The sequence below is a fragment of the Lissotriton vulgaris genome, chromosome 11, assembly GCF_964263255.1.
Source record: "Lissotriton vulgaris chromosome 11, aLisVul1.2, whole genome shotgun sequence".
NCBI lineage: Eukaryota > Metazoa > Chordata > Amphibia > Caudata > Salamandridae > Lissotriton > Lissotriton vulgaris.
The window spans coordinates 134,509,020-134,528,512 of record NC_141699.1 but is presented as its reverse complement, the minus strand read 5'-3'; the positions used below and the strand labels follow the sequence as shown (position 1 = coordinate 134,528,512).

General features: G+C 48.4%; 1 protein-coding gene across 2 annotated transcripts in view; it reads left to right on the top strand.

The window, feature by feature from the left end:
- ATP6V0A2 (ATPase H+ transporting V0 subunit a2) overlaps positions 1-19,493 on the top strand; it is a 398,498-nt gene that overhangs the window by 108,695 nt on the left and 270,310 nt on the right. For both annotated transcript variants that reach the window (XM_086942902.1, XM_086942903.1), the window contains one exon: positions 18,979-19,116. In XM_086942902.1, coding sequence (XP_086799028.1) covers positions 18,979-19,116 — 138 coding nt within the window. The remainder of the gene's footprint in view (positions 1-18,978; positions 19,117-19,493) is intronic.

The window sequence follows — 19,493 nt, the reverse complement described above, 5'->3', positions numbered from 1 at the left end:
GAAACTGCGTCCGTTCTATAATCAATCTTTGTTAGTCTGTCAACTATGGACTAGAGGCTGCATCTATATCCAGTGGGTTGATTGTGTTAGCCACCGCGAAAAATAATAGTAGCGTCTCCTTCTCTTACATCTACTATGGATAGCAGATGTAAGAGAAGGAGGAGACATGCACATGTCGTGACTGATTCTATTGCTAAATACAGTGGTTGGCCTACAGAGAATATACCGGCTACAACTATTGCTTGGATTATCATTTGTACTAAGTAGTACCTTTTGGAGGAGTGCATGCATAGTTCAGTCAGCAATAGAGGAGTTCATTCCGTCTCCTGCATGAGAAAAAGAAGCATTTACATATTAAGTTTGAAAAATGATATACAGTACTCACTGGTAAAGAGAACAATCCTGAAGAAGGCAATTGCCGAAACGCGTTGGTGGTATTCTGCATATCACTACCAGTGTCTTTCTGTCCCTTTTTTTGTTTTTATGTTCAAAATACATTGTAATTTTGAATATGTTTATTCTATATATGGCATGAATTTTTTTGTAAGAAATCGATTATAGTATGAAAAAGTTCTGTGCACATCAGAAAAGTGAATATCATATATCTTGTATATTTTTTTTATACTGGGAAAAAAAAATCAATAAAAATGAAATATATTTTTGTAATTGGGCAGTCACAGTGTTTATTAAGTTATAATACGTATATGGTTAGCACATATAACGTTGGTATCAATAGCACAGAGCCCGGTGCGACCTCGTCTTTCTAAAATAGCTTTTCCCCGATAGGGTTTACCCTTATTGTCAGGGGGCCCGTAGTGTTTGCCATAGAGACTATTGCCTAAGTCACCATATATCTTTCATAGCTGAATATATTCTGGGCCAGTCGAACTTAGTGGCGGACTGGAATTCGCGACATCTCAAGGACTACAGCGACTGGCAAGTCCAACCTCAGGTAGTTCATTGGTTACAAGCGATCTGGGGGCCATGCCAGATCGACCTCTTTGCGTCCAAGTTTAATCGGCAAATGCCTTAGTTTTTCAGCTGGAGACCAAATCCGTTAGCTCTGGCAACGGATGCCTTCACTCAGGACGGGTCCCAGTCTCTGAATTATGCCTTTCCCCCATTCATATTGATCCCTCGAGTGTATACACAGATAATGAGACTGTGAGAAGTTGGCCTGATATATAGTGCTCACTATTCTAGTGATCACTGTGTATCATACCAAACGACCCTTATTGATGAATGGTTGTAAGTCAACCTTATAGACCAGCTATCCTAGTAGCATGGACAAGAGCAGTCTTTAGGCTAAACTCTAGAGGGCGTGTTAAGCCAGCTGTTATACCATCACATATACCACTTGAACAACAAGTGAAAGGACACCACACAAGTTGTTATGAAAATAAAAGGATATTTATTTATAACAAGTCTACCCTGAACTCTTTGAGTCAGGGAGCTAAGCACACAACAAAACTCTTAAGAAAATACTTTAAGTCGCACAATTTACACAAATGCCCGAGGGGCACGAAAAACCATATACACTAAAAGTGGAATGTGAAATACTAGCAGGTAAGTAACAAGATCCAGAGGCTTCAGGATCGCTAGGACTACACTACTGAACCCTAAGGTTAGGAGCAGGAGGCCTAGGGAGATCGGGTGCAGAGTGTGCACTCTCACGCAGGATGCGGGACAAAGTCTATGGAGGCTAGTATTTGCAAAGTTACTGTTATCGGACGAATCCGACTAGATGGACTGAAAACGAAAAAGGATCTGGACACTTAGATAGTGAACCTACGTTGGAGCACCGAAATGCTCAGGTTACCTAGCCCAGGGGCTGCGGCTGCATAGGGTTCAAAAGACGTCGGGAATCCTCGTTGAAGTCTATGGAGCCTCAAAGAAGAAGTTGCTGGCAGGCGACCAGTGAAGATGTCCGGAGTGATCCAAGCCTGGATCGGTGATGGAGACGACCTGAAAGCAGAGGGGACTCAGTTCTTAATCACTAGCCAGTGATTAGGTGGGCACCAGGATGGCACCGGATGGAGTCACCTCGACCAGGTGAGTGGGCGACGCAGGACTCTACTGTCCCTCGGACCAGGAGGCGTTGTCGGCGACCAGGCTGGAGGTGCGAGCTGTCCCACGAAGGTGTCTGCTGTCGGCGATGCTGGACCCAGGATTGGGGCAACAAACCTTGGCAAAGTCAAGCCCACGCAGTGGAGTCAAGATGGCGTCTGGAGTGGACCAGGAGTGTCAGGGGTGCTCCTCTTTTGGAAGGAAGCAAGGGCCAGTCTGGAGCAACCAGACCAGCGGTGTAATCGTCATGGTACGTCGTCAGGAGGGCCACTAGCCAACGGGCAAGTGACCAGACAACGCGGTGAGCAGCAAAGAGCAGAAGGGCCCCACGCAGATCTCGTGGATGCTGGGAGGCTGGACTTCGGTGCTGGAGCAGCTCAGGGTTAGGGCTTCTCAAACCCCGAAGCACTCACTCGAGGATCCCTCGGCGGTCGTGCTGGTTAAGCGTCGTGCAGTTTTGAAGATGGCCGGTCCCTTCAGGTCTCGTCACACCCACGAATCTCAGCTGGGCTGATGATGCAGGTAGAGGTCAGAGATGCCAGGGAATCCGGGTCTCGTCGAGCTGGGCATTCTTGACCCGGAGGATGGACTTACAGCAAACCGCGATGCTTAGATGGTGCCTGCGGGTGCAGGGTGGCTACTCCTTAGCCACAAGGGAGAGTCTTCAGAAATAGTCAAGAGTCCTTTCGTGGAAAGTAGTCAAGATTCAAAATTATCTAATTTGGGAAGGGGGCCTGCTCCTACCTTTATTCTAAAAAAAGGGACTGGCACGCAACTAGGTCCTGCCCATGGGTGGGACCAGGAGGGGGGTGGTTACACCCCTCTCCCTTGTCCGGACTTTCCCCAGCTCAGGGGCTGGTGTGCCCCTGGAACTGGTTTAAGCCGGCATATGCACAGTGAGCATCGGGGTGCCACTTGCAGTCACCTTCCTCTCAGCCCTGCCTACCTGGGATACACAAAACCCTGTCTGGGATGGTGCTAGCACCGCCCCTGACAGGAAACCCTTTGTCCAAGCTCTCCTCGCTGGAAGGACTCCCAGCAGCAGGAGGTCAGACTTGTGTCTGTGGTGGCAGCATCCATTTTGTGATGCTGAGGCTCGAGTTAGCTTTAACCGGGGTTCACAGTTACATACATGTTGTGTCCCTCTAGAAGGGTGGAATGCTAACCCCGTCGCCAGAATTGGTGAGGGGTTAGTATTCCAATTCGTATGACACCTTACTCGACATGTTTTGATAAAGCGATACCAAAGATGGCAAATAATCGCGAGGATTATAATGCACTTAAGAGTATATGGTACGCGTTATCATGGAACAGCTATTAGGACTTGGTTCCGCAAGCTGCAAACGGCCTCAGCTCATGCCAGAGCACCATCTCACATAATTCCAAGCACTCTGCCTTCAGGATTGATAAGGCCTGCCATAGGAGTGACTGATAGGAGTACATGTGTCCATTCTAGGGTTAGATATAAGGATACTATATCTAAAGCAAAGGGTGATTACACCACCTTGCCCCAGCTGTCGTGCAGCCAGTTGTGTCTGATTTGGATGGCCAGCCAGGGGTGGCATAATACATGCTGCAGCCCCTGGTAGGCCCTGGGTACACCTATGCCCTGGATACCTAAGGTATGCTGTACAGGGACTGATAAGGTGACTCAGTAGCCAATTAGATATGTACCTAGGGTACATGGAATCCATTTTACAGAGAGAGCAGTGGGCCTGGGGCCCTGAATAGCAGGGTCCCAGGTCAACTAAGTCGGAAAACTAGCAAAACACCAGGCAAAAAGTTGGGGTTAACCATAGTCAGATATCCACCTTCCTACAGCGACAGCGGACGGAAGTGATCTTTGTGACTCCCCTCTGGAAGTCGCAGCCTTGGTTACAGAGTCTTCTGGCGGTGAACTGCGACTTCCCCAGGAAGATTCCCGAATCCCCGATGATGCTCCGGGGCCCTCGTGGAGAGATGTACCCGATGGTAATGTCGGGGCAACTGTCCCTGATGGCCTGGAGACTTTCCGGCAACGTTGGCAAATGCCAGGGTTTTCGGAGCAAGCTTCAGCGTTTATCAATCAAGCTTGGGCTCCATCCACCAAAAAGAGAATACACTTCAGCCTGGAAGGGCTGGGTGCGTTGGTGCAAGGAACAACACGTGGATCCCGTGGGGGGCGGGATTACTCTGCATTGTGAACTTTCTTTCTCTGAAAGCTTCCGATAGATTGGCATATCGTTCCGTTAATAATTTCCGTTCCGCTATTTCGGTGGGTCATTCTCAAATTGAAGGTAAGCCTGTAGGTATGAATCAGCTCGTATGTAAGCTTCTGAAAGGTATTAGAGTAGCGAATCCGCCCAAACCTAAGTATACTTCCTTATGGGATGTCTCTCTAGTTGTTTCCCTGTTTAATCTTTGGCCCCAAAATGACATGTTGACAAGGAAACAACTTTCGGACAAGTTGGCTATGCTTTTATGTCTTGCGACATGTAGACGGTCATTGGATGTTAAAGCTTTGGACATTACAGGTAGAGTATATACTCCGGAAGGAGTCTCTTTTAATATTACTGCCAGCACCAAGACAATGTCTAGAAGTGTTGATTACCATGCTTTTCCAAGTAATCAAGTAATGCTAAGCTTTGTGTGGTGCAATGCCTTAAGGCCTATGAGGAATGTACAAGGTATATTCGGCCTACAGGTATAGCACAGTTATTGATTTCTTTGCAGAAACCATACAGGCCTGTTTCTGTGGCTACTACAGCCAGATGGTTGAATTATGTTATGCAAGAGGCGGGTATTGATACCCAGGTTTTTTGGGCGCACTCTGTTTGTGGCGCCATGGCCTCTAAGAGTTTTATGTTAGGATCTACTGTTCAGGACATCATGCATTCTGCTGATTGGGGTTCGGAAACTACTTTCAAGCAGTTTTATTATAAACCGGTGGGTGATATTTCCTCTGTAGTGTTTCATCAGTGTTAAACTAGCATAATACGGGGGGCGTGGCTAGCGGCCGAGCATGGCGGCAGCGTGAAGTGGGAGCTCCTCACGGCATAACGGCCTTTTGTAAAATCCGATAACTTAATCCGTCACAACACCTGCCCGAAGCGGCGGTACCTGCTCAGGAACCGAATCTGCACCTCCTGATCCAACCCCGGTGAAAATCGAACATCGAGAACTGCGCTTCTCAACTCGTGCGCAGTGAGGCCTACAGCAAAAAGGAGATATCGGCCTGGAGTATTCGTCTACCCCAGCGAAAGTGCGACCTTCCTGGGCTGAACTCAGTGGCAACGGCCGGCCCCCCGTGGAACGGACCGTTTTGAACAATTGCTGGTGAAAGACTTTACGGGTGCCGTCGAGGCCTGTGGATGAGAGCGACTGCTCGGGCCGCAAACGCCCGCAGAGAAACCACGGCGGTGGCTGGACTGTGAAAGTTTCCACAAGGAGGGCGGCCCCTCGAGACCCTGTCGGGCGCCATTTTGGAGTCTACCCGCCTCGGACGCCCTGGGGCAGGAGTGAGCGCACCGGAGGAGCGGACGCCTACTGGGTGTGGGGCGGCAGAGCTGGACCTTCGTCGAGGCTACCTTTGAAACGGTCGAAGGCTTACAGAACCCGCGCAACGGTCGGATACCGATCGAGATCCTGAGGCTGCATTGCTGTGGCGACAGTGTGCGAAAGAGATTTGTAACGGACATAGCTACCGCCTAGTTGGCGCCTGGGCTCCCGGGACAGCGACAACTCGAGACTGCACTGCCTCATATCATGGCGGGCAAAGGGACCAGGAGCTCGTCGACGCAGGCGAAATTGGACAAGTTTGCTTATAGCCAGCAAGGCCTCTTGCAAGTTGGTGGCCGACACTCCTCGGTTGCTGCACCGGACGTGGATGGCACCAAAAAAGTGACGCTGGAGGACATTATGAGGACCCTCTCAGAGGTGCAAACAGTGGGCTCCATTTCCTCTGAGGTTACTCTGCTGCGGGCGGACTTTCAGAAGATGACCGAGAGGGTTTCTCAAGTTGAAGTGGTTACCAAATCACTTATTCAGGACACTTCTGAACTACAAGTTGCAATGGAACGCATGGAAAAAGTCACCAAGATACTACGGGAAAAGCTGGATGACCAGGAAGGGCGTTCCCGCAGGAACAACGTACGCATTCTTGGCCTTCCGGAAACAGAAGGAAAGGGAGCCATGGACCTCTATGTCGTGGACCTCATAAAAAATAAACTGCAGCCTAAAGGTCTGTCCCATTTTTTCTCCGTTGAGAGAGCGTACCGGGTCCCGGGTGGGACGCCCAAGCCGGGTGCGACGCCAAGGCCTGTACTGGCTAGATTGTTTAATTTCAGAGACAGGGACGCCATCTTGCAGGCGGCGAGAGTTTCTCCACCGGTCAAGATCCAGAACTCTACTCTGGCCTTCTTTCCAGATTACACGGCAGAGGTTGCCAGGCGCCGGAAGTCATTCACGGAGGTAAAGAAAGCACTACGAGACAAAGGCCTGCAATATTCAATGTTGTTCCCCGCCAAATTGCGAATTGTGGCCGATGGAAAAGCGTGGTTCTTTGATACACCAGAAGTTGTGCGTGACTGGCTTGACGGATGGAGACAGGCGGGGCAGCAACAGCGTCCGCACAGAGACCGGCCAAATCATCGCAATGATAAGCAGGCGGACGACCAGAACACTCGTCCTTCACAACACGCTGAGGCAGTCGGACTGGACTCTGATTTGGAGCGGGACCCTCTTGACTCTGGACAGCCGGCTTCGATCTAGAGGTGAACTTTACAGGTGACACTTCATGCGAACTACAGGGACCTGGAGTTGGTTAAGCTGAGTAGGGTGGGCATTAGCCGGTGCCTGTAGGGGACTCACCAACCCCACGAGCAAGTAAGATAGTAGGGAATGAGGAAAAGCACTCTGCCAAGTTGGGGAAGCGGGCGGGGAACGGTCCGTGGAGCAGGGGAGCAGGGAGGGGGGTTGGAGGGGGAGTTCGAATGTTAATGTTATTGTTTTTTGTCATCACTTCTACTCTATGGTACACCACACTGCCACAAGCCACACAATTATGGTACACTGTAACATGGTGCCGCATCTGGGTTGATGTCGGCTACCGATCGCCCGCTACGATGATTATGCGACCCGATGGCCCAACAGTTAAACGCAGCGTCCGTTGAGGGCGGGCCTGCGATGGCTGATGTGCCTCCCTTACGTATGTTGACCTGGAATGTTCGGGGCCTGGGGGATAAAATTAAAAGAGGTCTAGTCTTGCAAGCGATTAAACGTCAGGGACCTGACCTAGTGCTGCTCCAAGAAACACACCTTGCAGGATCCACATGTAAAGCACTCAACAGACGTGGGTATGTTATGGCGGTACATTCAGAATTCACAACGGGATCCAGGGGCACTGGGATACTCATGAAAAAATCATCACCCTTTCTTGTCGAGTGCCACAAAATAGATGACCAAGGTCGCTTCGCGGCGTTGCATGGACAGTGGGAAGGACGGCCTCTAAATGTGGTCTCCGTGTATATCCCCCCAGCACTTCACTCAGCAGCACTGCCAGCTCTTGGTAAATTTCTCCTAGACCTCCCGGAGGGGGATACAATACTTGGGGGAGACTTTAACGCCATAATGGACCCTGCACTGGACACCTTACCTGTGCGACCTCGCTCGGGTGGTTCGGCCGCGCTTCCTGGCTTTATAGAGGCGATGGGCCTTACCGATGTATGGCGACAATTGAACCTAGCGACCACCCACTACACATACTATTCTGCTGTACATAATAGCCTTTCACGAATAGACTATTTTTTATTCCTGGGGGTGGGTTTAGGATCGATAGACAAAATGGATATCCTGCCAAGGGGAATATCTGACCTCTCTCCGATATCTCTATCACTTACCACCAAAGAAAAGAAGTGTGCAAGAACATACCCAATATATCCCAATTATTTGAAAATCCCTAAGATAAGAAAAAAACTTAAACGGGCAACCGTGCAATACTTCAATGAAAATGAAGGGGACCGTTTCTTCGCCCTCTGTCCTTTGGGAGGCCTATAAAACAGTCCTCAGGGGGGAGGCGATAGCAGCGATAACGGGTCACAAACGGGATTCCAGACGGGAACTCACGGACCTGGAACTCGCACTTCACAACGCGAATGTTGCTCACATGTCGAATCCCACACCGGAAACGACACACTTATTGCAGCTCCGCCAACAACAATACCAAGATCATCTTAAAACAACCGTCCAAAGTCATCAGGCTAACACGTTACATAGGGTATATGATGTAGGAGACAAGGCCGGGAAAATGCTGGCGTGGCTGGACAAGAGAGGGGGTAGTAACAGAGGCATACAGAGACTTTACACACACGATGGTCAACTACAGACGCACCCTGAACAAATCGTACATACTCTGGCAAGTCACTTCCGGGACATATACACCCCAGACCGTGACGTCACTGCACAGACGGCGATGATTTCCCTAGAGAATATCGTCATCCCTGCGCTCACACAAGAGGCACAGCAAGAATTAGATACTGATCTTTCGGAAGAGGAAATTCAATTGGCGATCCAAAATTTGCAGTCTGGTAAGGCATTGGGCCCCAATGGCCTGCCTGTGGAATGGTATAAAGCAGTGGCCCCTATGCTCAGTAAACCATTGCTGAATATGTACACTGACAGCCTTGATAGGGCGACTCTGCCGCTTGACCAGCGTACTGCCACCATAGTGGCTATACCTAAACCGGGTAAGCCACCAACTGCGTGCACCTCCTACCGCCCCATTTCATTGCTTAATGTGGAAGCTAAAATCCTAGCTAAGACCCTGGCCAGCCGTCTTACACAACATCTTCACACACTAATACACCCAGACCAATCGGGCTTCATGCCCCACAGGAGCACGGCAATGAATCTAAGGAGGGTCCATGGGGTGATGGTGCGTGCGCACCTTCTTACTGAACAAGCGGTGATCCTTTCCCTCGGTGCCACAATGGCTTTCGACCTAGTGGAATGGGAATATCTATTCGCAGTGCTTACTCATATGGGCTTTGGACCTAAATTTAGGGCATGGGTACGCCTGCTGTACACGTTGCCGGTGGCGCAGGTGGTAGCAAATGGACATATTTCAGCGTCATTCCCACTGAGGCGGGGGACTAGACGGGGATGCCCGTTGCCTCCTTTGCTCTTCGCCCTGGTACTTGAACCGTTGGCAATCCTGATTAGAACTACGCCACTGTTTCGAGGTATCAAGTGGGAGATGGGGTGGGAGGATAAGATCTCCCTATATGCAGACGATATGCTCATCTACATGGTTGACCCTGACAGCGGAATCCCTGCCCTACTACACCTCTGTAACACACACGGGGAGGCATCGGGTTATACCTTAAACTGGTCGAAATCTGTGGTATATGTACTCAAGGGCCCGGAGCCATTGTTACGGGAGGACTTCCCCCTGGCCTTAACGACGACCTCCTTTAAATATTTGGGTATTTTCATTACGAGACGCGCTGCTGACTTCTATGATGCAAATTTAAAACCACCTCTAGAACGTCTGCGTGCTGACGTTAAACACTGGGCGACTTTGCCCCTGACCCTGCAGGGAAGGGCGGCTTTATACAAAATGATGGCGCTCCCCAGGTTTTTATATGTCTTGGAAAATACCCCTCATTTGGTTGCACCGCGCTATTTTAAACAGATTGCAGCGCTGGTCTCCAGCTTACTCTGGAACAATGGCCTGGCGCGTATCGCCCATGATAAACTGGTGAAGAGTTGGTACGAGGGAGGGATTGCACTGCCCAATGTACAACTGTATTACTGGGCGGCCCAACTTAAGATAATCAATCAATGGGTCCATTCCCCACGTGAAGACCCGGCGTATAAAGCGGACTGGTCTCAACTTGGAACAGACGGCATGCTTTCAGTCTTATATAACAAATCCCAGGTTAGAAAACTGATTGGCCCGACGCAACACACAGCTGCATTATGGCACAAAGCACAAGCACGATTGGGCTGGGCAGGCACACTTACCAGACTGACACCACTGTGGGATACAAAATCATTGGGAAACCTTAGATCATGTAAGGGGTTTGCACAGTGGGACCGCATAGGAATGTCCACGGTAGGGGACCTGTGGGAGAAAGGCACAGTGATTGCATTACCACAACTTCAACAGCAGTATGGTTTAGGCCCCAACGAGACATTTAGATACGTACAGATACGCCACGCACTACTCCAGGCGATTCCAACGGGCACTGATCCACCTGAGTCGTCGCCATTGGAAGACAGACTACTGACGGATTATATGCCTCAGAGTGCTACTTCTCTTACATATAAAAAGTTGGTCAATAATCTGGCGGACCCCACATTACACCTTCAGGAGAAATGGGTAAGGGACATAGGGGAGGTTGATGAAACAGAATGGAATGAGGCGCTTGCCTCACCGAGGGAAGTGGGCATATCGGCGAAATTCAGGTTAGTACAACTCAAAATTCTGCACCGAGTCTACTACACGAGAACGTTACTGCACAGGATACAACGAACACCACACCCATTTTGCCTCTGGGGATGCGGGGAGGAAGGGACCCTGTACCACACCCTGTGGGAATGCCCTCTGATACAGGAGTATTGGAAACAAATTATGCGTACTGTCTCTCAAGCAGTTAAGGTGTCTGTCCTGCCTGAACCTCGAAAATGTTTGTTGAACATTTGGGACCCCAATGATTTGGACAGGTATGGACTGTTGTGGGTCACGCTAGCCATTACAGTAGCCAAGAGAGACATAGCACAAAAATGGGGTGTTCCAGAACTACCTACAGCAACTCGATGGGCCAAGAATATGGACTTGTTGATGGTGATGGAAAGGGTGGTGTATGTGCTCAGGGCGTGCCCCCGGAAATGGAACAAGATCTGGGCTCCCTGGAACATTTATAGAGGAGAAATTTGTGAACCTTTGCCAGAGGACGAGGATTTAAATTCTGAGGAGGAGGATGATTAGGAGGGTGGGTGTTTAGTTCTTCATGCACCGGGCTGTCGCATGATTGTGCTTGTTCAGGTACCGAATTGTGAATAACCTAAATGGCTGCTGTATGTGGGGGTGTACAGGTGACACACGTTACATGATGACAAATACGTTGATTTTCTTTCTTTTGCTTTTTTCTTGTTTATACTTTTTTGAAAAAAGAATTACACACATGGCTGAACATGAAGTTAAGTATAGAAGGGGATACCTTAGTTGGAACTGAGACAGATTAGTATTGTTCCACATACTGTACTGAGACCAATTGCTGCTATGACTCCATGTATCTGGAGGAACTATATTCACTACATGTTCGAACACGCATCACCATATTGTAATACCAGTTTACTGTGAAGTAGAAACAGATTGCATCCTTCTGCGATATTGTATATGTCAATGATATCTTCATGTTAATAAAGATTTTAAAAAAAAAAAAACTAGCATAATACGAAGCCTCCGGTCCTATATTAGAATAAAAAATTAGCTAGCTATCGCTCCAATAATTTTCAATTCTATTAAGGACACGGAGGTGAAGATTATCCAACCCGGTTATATTACATGTATTGTAATGATTTTGCCCACCCATGACTTTATGGTCTGCTTAAGCAGAATTTACGGGCTCTATTTCTCATTCTTCCCGGTTCTGAGAAGAAGATGGACTAAATATGCTCCCTGTTGAGAAGAAGTTTCATTCCAGTTGGCTGTTCTTCCACGTTGGAGGATGTTATTGTTGAACTTGTTATTTTATGGACTTACTGTTCGAAGCAAAGAAAGAGGAGGATATCCGGTATTGACTGGCTCTTATGGGCTATGACAGGATGTGATGTGTTGTTTGCATCATGGAAATGTAGTTTTTGATATGCAATACTAAATTTCATTGGCTGCTGTGTGTAGCTATAAATGAAAGAGACCGCATAATCCTCGCCTCTGTGTCCTTAATAGAATTGAAAAGAATCCCAGAATGTGAGCTTCTGGGATTCCTGTCTTTGCTACAAGAGAATTCCAGAGTTTTGTGGCTTGAACGATAATGTGGGCTTGGACAACAAAGCGTATTAACTTAACTTATGAAAGAGGAAAGCCCTCGGTTCATCTTTGAAGGCTATCTTCAGCAACATACTTGAGAGGATGTACTTGAAAAGGACAATAGTACTCTCATAGTACAATATTCCATTTACAGTAATTAGGGAAAGACCATTAGCTCTTTCAACTAAGAACACAAAATAAAGAGACTGACACAGAGTGAAAAAATACACTGAAAGCAGCAGTATAGTAACAGACATGATTGTTACAACAAGCCGGCACAGGGTGTGCACCAGAATAGAGGATGCAATAGAGGTGTGTTGGATATAAGACAATGCACTGAACACTGTAGTAAAGAACTGGATTCTAAGCTAAGGACAAAATATTTTTGAACAGCTACACATAGGTAAGACACTCATCATAGAATAGTGGATTTGACATTAAAAAGTGAATTCGGTATTGAGTGGTGTGCTTGGTATTTGGTGAGCCACGTTTGGGCATTCGTTTACGGTGCATGTTTGCTCTTGATGCACCCTTGGTTATAAATTAGAAAGTCTTATCTGGGGTGTTGACCCAGTGGAAGCAAGAAAGCGAAGACCAGGTCGTGAAGCGTAAGGTTTTATTTTTTTTAACGCTTTAACAGAACGGCTAGGCAGTCATTCTTTGGCACCGGGGGAGGAATCCGTGATGGTAAGGTAACTCTGGTCTGGGGCTTCCACTGGATTCTTTAGTACCTCTCTGATAGATAGCTCCCAGGTCCGTAAGTTCGGTACACGGTGAAGAGAACTCAAGCCAGTGGATGGTTGAAAAAGAAACAAAAGGACACAGTTTCAGGGAAACGTTATTACGCCAATTGTATTACCCAAGAGAAACTTGGAGTGCAGGGAACACCGCTGTCTCTGTGGATGTGTATTCGTATCGCCGTGCAGCCGGAACACACGTGAAGGTTGGGGTGCTCGTGAGGAAGAGGTTTGGCTTTTAAACTAAAACAACAGGAAAAGAAAGGAGAGGAAAGGAAAGGAGGTGCGGGGAACGGGTACGAGCAAGGTCTCACACGGACAGGCTCCCCTGCCTCCCAAACTAACCCGGGATTTTTCGCCGTACCTGGAACAGGCACGCTCCTCCAGGAACATGGCTTGGCGACTCGTGGGGTCGTTGGCCTCCAAGCTCTGCCGGTCCTTGCTCGATCTTCGGCTCTCTCCGGGCGCCGTAGTCTTTCTCTAGTCTTGGCTCTACTGGGTCACAGTCTTCCCTCCTCCGCTCTTCCGAAACCGCCACCAGAACTCCTTCCGACTGCTCTCCGGTGTCTGTGCACACCTCCTGTTGTTCTTCCTTCCTTTTTACCAATGGCGGGCCACTGACGTCCGTGAGAGGCGGGGCTTCGTTGAACGAGCATGCCCAGTTAAAGGAGCCGGCTTTGTTTTCGTCTTCCGAGGTGGTCCTGCTCCATTCATCCTGTGGGGAACGGACACAAGGAGGTGATAGAGATATCGCTGCCCACCATTCCCTGTCTGGGACAGCTGGGGAGGCCGGTGGGCTCGCCCTGTCACATACCTCCCCCCTTGGTTTCTCCTGATCGGGGAGAGGATAGGCTCGAGACAGAAAATCGGCGTTACCATTGTTGATTCCCTTTCTATGTCTCACCTCGAATTGAAAGGGCTGCAAGAACAAAAACCACCGGAGCACCCTGGTGTTTTGGGTCATATTCCGGTGCATCCATTGCAGTGGAGCATGGTCTGTGTATAGTATAAAGGGCTTCCCTTCCAGGTAGTACTTTAGCTTATCTACTGCCCATCTAATGGCTAAATATTCTCGTTTTATCGTGGGGTACTTGCACTCTCTGGGAAACAGCTTTCTACTGAGGTAGAGGATAGGATGATCTAACCCATCTTCCCCCATCTGTGAAAGTATCGCACCCAGCCCTGAATCTGAGGCATCAGTGGACAGAAGAAAAGTCTTGTCAAAGTTGGAGAAATTAACACAGGGCTTGTGGTGATGGTTTCCTTTAATTTCTGGAAGGCCTGTTCCACCCTCTCTGCTTGTGCCTATTTGCTATCCTTCTTGAGAAGGTCTGTTAAAGAAGCTGCCAACTCTGCGAAATTGGGTATGAACCTCCGATAATACCCTATAAGCCATGAAAAGGCTCGTAAGTCCCGTTTAGTCGCTGGAAAGTGGGTGTCCACAATCACCCTAACTTTTTCGGCTTGAGGGGCGATGATTCCCTCTCCCAACATGTACCCTAGGTATCTGACCTTGTGATAGGCGACTCATGATTTTCTAGCGTTGATGTGTAATTCAGCTTGTTTTAAGGCTCGTAGGACCTTTTCCAGATGTTTCAGATGATCTGCCCATGTATTGCTGAAGATGACGATATCGTCTAAGTATACCGAGCAGAAGGGCAGGTAAGGCTGAAGGATGGTATTCACGAGGCTCTGAAATGTGTCAGGGGCCCGTGCAGGCCGAAGGGGAGAACTTTTAATAAGAAAAGGCCTTCTATTGAGAAAAATGTTTTTTTCTTATCTTCTCGAAGGGGCACCTGCCAATAGCGCTTCGTTAAATCGAAGGTGGTAATGTATCTAGCCTCCCCCAAACGTTCAATCAATTCATCGACCCTAGGGATTCTGGTAAGCATCAAAGGAGGATATTGCATTAAAGGCCCGAAAATCCATGCAAAACAGAGTGGTTCCATCGGGTTTGGGGATCATCACATTGGGAGAAGACCAGTTACTTTTGGAAGGGGAGATGACCCCCGAGTCGAAGCATGGTTTGTTCTTCCCTTTTTACATCCTTCCTTCTGGCGGCTGGTATTCTGTACGGTCTTTGTTTTATAATTTTCCCCTCTGGTGTCTCAATACAATGTTCTGTTAGGGTCGTTCTCCCCGGTGAATCCGAAAAGATATCCGAGAACGGAACAAGGGTATGTTGTAGATCCTTCTTCATGGTATCCGGAAGGTCTTCATTCACCGGAAGTTGTGTGAGGGTTGTTTGATTGTTTGATGAAGGCAGAAGCAAGTGTGTGGACTTCGGTACAGGTCCTAGCCACTTTTTCAGGAGGTTGATGTGATAGCATTGCTTCTTCGATGGTGACAGTTGTACTCGGTAAGTGGTATTGCCTATGGTCTCTACCACTTGATAGGGGCCTAATCATTCGCTCTGGAATTTCCGCGTGGAGGAGGGTAACAGAACCAATAACCAATCACCTACAGCTAGTCTTCTCCATCTTTTCCCTCTATCATAGTGGGTCTTCTGCTTTTCTCTGCTTCTTTCCATATGGGTTTAGGCTAAGTTTCTCAATTTCCCCAGTCTGGACCTCAGTTGGTGGGTGTAGTCCAGAATGGACCGGCGCTCCTGTTCATCTTCTTTCTCCTCGGCATCCTTTGTGATTTCAAGTAGGGAACGGGGTTGGCGTCCAAAAAGCAATTCGAATGAGGAGCACCCCAAGCTACTTTGTACTTGAGCTCGCAAAACATACAGTGCCAAGAACAGGAGACGGTCCCAGTTCTTATCTTCCACGGTAAGCATTTTCTTTAGTGTGGTTTTCAGAGATTGGTTGTAACGCTCAACCAGACCGTCAGTTTGGGGGTGATAAACTGACATGCGGATATGTCGTAGGTCCAGGGTTCGACACACTTCTTTCATGAGCCGAGAGACAAATGGTGTCCCTTGATCCGTCAGGATCTCTTTGGGGAATCCCAGCCTCGAAAACAGCTCTAGAGGTTTTTCCGCTATATTCTTGGTAGTAACCGCTCTGAGTGGAAAGGCCTCCGGGAAACGAGTGGCGTAGTCTACCAGTACTAGAGCATAACAATGGCCTTTCGAGGTCTGAGGCAGGGGGCCAATTATGTCCATAACGACCCTCTCGAAGGGTTTCCAATGATCGGCATGGGTTGTAGGGGTACGGATGGGGGGCAATGCATGTTCTTTTTTTGGCATATATCACACGTTTGGCAGTAGGCCTGCGTTTCCTTATATATGCCAGGCCAATAAAACAGTCTTAGCAAGTTTTGTGTAGTCTTCTCGGCACCGGAGTGTCCGGCGGTGAGATGGGTATGGGCATAGAATAAAACCTGGTCACGAAAGACTTGGGGTAAAAGTAGCTGCGGGGGATCTTCAGCTCGTCCTTCTCGATATAGAGATTATTCTTGATCACGAATCGGGGATATGAAGGAGATGTTATGTTGAGGTTGACATGGGCCGATTTCCAGGCGTTGAAGAGTGTAGCGTCATTTGCCTGGCGAAACGGACACTCCGATCTGACCAGAGTTCAGTGGTAATCAGGGCTGGGCGGGGTGCTCTGTTTTTCTTCCCTAAATTCCTAAGCTCAAGCTGGAACAGGTACAGGAAGTCTGGATTGTCTACTCCTATTATGAGATCCTCTGGTAAGGATTCCACAACCCCACCCTTATCGTACAGGGGTCTCGTCCCCATGGATATATGGTCACTACCGCCAGGGGGTAGTGTTTAACATCCCCATATACACATCTAATGTGTACCACCGCCTCCGGGATGAGTTGGGGAGGTAGGATTAGACCCTTCTGTGTCACTGACTGTTTGCACCCTAAATCTAATAGGGCTTTTACTGACCTGTTGTTCACCTTTTCACGTACATAAAAAGAGGGGCCCATCTCGGCTGTGTACATCACTGCCCTCTGGATATACCCGATCTCCATGGGCTCTTCGGCAGGTTTTCTTTAGGGGCACAGTCGGGCAATGTGGCCCCATTCCCCACACTCGAAACATTGTGGGCTCTTAGATAGAGGGATCTCAGGGGTTTACTTTTCACAAGATCTGCCCCCGGTTTAGGCTTCTATTCAACTTTGTTTGGGGTGCCACTTCAGGTGTTTTTCTCTGTGTCCCACGGTAGGATTCGAGGTTGGGCCTGAGAGTAACCAGCAGCCATCTCTATGGCCTGTTTTGCTGTAAGACCAGAATGCTGTTTTAGCTACCTCTGCGTTCCATAGGGTAGCGCCTCCATGAACTGTTCCAAGTATATTCTGGTCATAATTTCTTCTTTACTGCTGATGTTGGGTCTTAACCATTTGTCTGCGACCATTTTTTATCTGAAGTATAAGGTCTTGGGGTGTTCTCCAGGCACCCCTTTTTCCTTACAGAATCTGACCCTATAAGCTTCGGCATCAAGACCTAGACGTTCAAGGATTATCTCCTTAATCTCGGGATAGGGGATATTCCCGTTTGCATTGGCTATCTGGTAAGCTGATTGAGCCCCGCCAGTCAGGAGGGGCGCCAGAAAAAACGGCCTCTTTTCTTCCGGCCACCTGCAGGCTCGGGTGGCTCTCGAAGTTAGTTAGGAAAGCGTCTGGGTCGTCTCCTGTTATGTACTTCTGGAGGGAAACTCCCGGAAGATTATGGACAGGGGCTCTCCTTTCTCCTGTTACAGAGACCTCTGGTTCTAGCACGGCTTTCTGCATGCCCTCGATCTGAGCTGTGATCGTGCTTTAAAAAAATTCTCTGTCCTCTTGGGCCGATGTCCTTTGTCTTTCAATCGCCCATTCAAGCTTTTCCTGTCCTTTGATCAGATGTTGGACAATTTGATCCATTGTGATCTGTCTGTGGGAGGCCGTCGATCCCACTTCTGACACCAGTTGTGACCCAGTGGAAGTAAGAAAGCGAAGACCAGGTCGTGAGGCGTAAGGTTTTATTTTTTTAAACACTTTTCTAGAACGGCTAGGCAGTCTCTCTTTGGCACCGGGGGAGGAATCCGTGATGGTAAGGTACCTCTAGTCTGGGGCTTCCGCTGGATTCTTTGGTACGTCTCCGATAGATCGCTCCGTAAGTTCGGGACACAGTGAAGAGAACTCCCGCTAGTGGATGGTTGAAAAAGAAACCAAAGGACACAGTTTCAGGGAGACGTTATTACGCCAATTGTATTACTCAAGGGAAACTGGGAGTGCAGGGCACACTGCTGTCTGTGCGTGTGTATTCGCATCGCGGTGCAGCCGAAACACACGTGAAGGTTGGGGTGCTTGTGAGGAAGAGTTTTGGCTTTTAAACTAAATCAACAGGAAAAGAAAGAGGAAAGGAGGGGGGAACGGGTACGAGTAAGGTCTCACACGGAAGGGCTCCCCCGCCTCCCAACCCAACCCAAGACTTTTTGCCGTACCTGGAACAGGCACGCTCCTCCGGGAACATGGCTCGGCGACTCGTGGTGCCGTTGGCCTCCAGGCTCAGCCGGATCTTCGGCTCTCTCCGGGCGCTGTCGTCTTCCTCCGGTCTCGGCTCTACTGGGTCACGGTCTTCCCTCCTCCGCTCTGCCGAAAACACCACCAGAACTCCTTACGACCGCTCTCCGGTGTCTGTGCACAACTACCGTTGTACTTCCTTCCTTTTTACCAATGGCAGGCCACTGACGTCCGTGAGAGGCGGGGCTTCGTTGAACGGGCAGGCCCAGTTAAAGGAGCAGACTTTTTTTTCGTCTTCCGAGGAGGTCCTAGGGAGTGAGCTTTCACTGCTCTATTCATCCTGTGGGGAACGAACACAAGGAGGTGATGGAGGTATCGCTGCCCACCATTCCCTATCGGGACAGCTGGGGAGGCCGGTGGGCTCGCCCTGTCACAGGGGTTTTATTTAATTGTGCCTCAATTCTTAAATGTTTTCACATTAACGAATGCCATGTCTATTAATGAATGATTTTTTTTTTTTACTGCAAGTGCAATTCATTTTACTGACTTACTGACCCTTTGTCGCTGAAGGTTTTCTTAGCTAGGATTTGTGTGTTGAAAGTTTTTCCAGCAATCTTTCTGTTCATCATTTATACTGAAGTTGCATGCTTGCTCATGATCAGGCTTGTGGTTTAATCTTGAGTGAGATTTTGGTTGAGGAAAGTTGAACCCCAGTCATGTTCACATCATGCTAAATACCTTTTAAATTTTTTTTTTTTTTAGGAGAAACTTCAGAAACTGGAGGTTGAGCTTAGAGAAGTGACCAAAAATAAGGAGAAGCTAAAGAGAAACCTGCTTGAACTGATTGAGTACACCTACATGATCCGAGTAACCAAAAGCTTTGTTCAAAGAACGTCTGAGGTAATGTACTGGTGCAACTATGCTATCTTTATGACCTTAGTTAAGAAATGGTTTTGATGTTTTATTTTTAACCAATTGCGATTTTTGTCTTTTGGAAGTGGGCTGCTGAATAGAGTTTTGGTTTATGGAAGACATCAGAAAGCAAGCATCCACAAGAGTATTCCTGTCAGAAGAGATGCTCCTGTCTCATCAAAAAAAATTAATCATAACGCTGGTTATGCTAGTCCCTTCATGTGCCTTTCTTAGCCTTAGGAAAGAAATTCAGATGTTCGAGGCATATGGGCTGCAGATGGTACATTATGAATAGATCGCCATCTGGTGTTGGGCTCGGATGATTGCACTTTGTTTTTCTCTTGGAGAGTCTTTTGTCTCTTGGT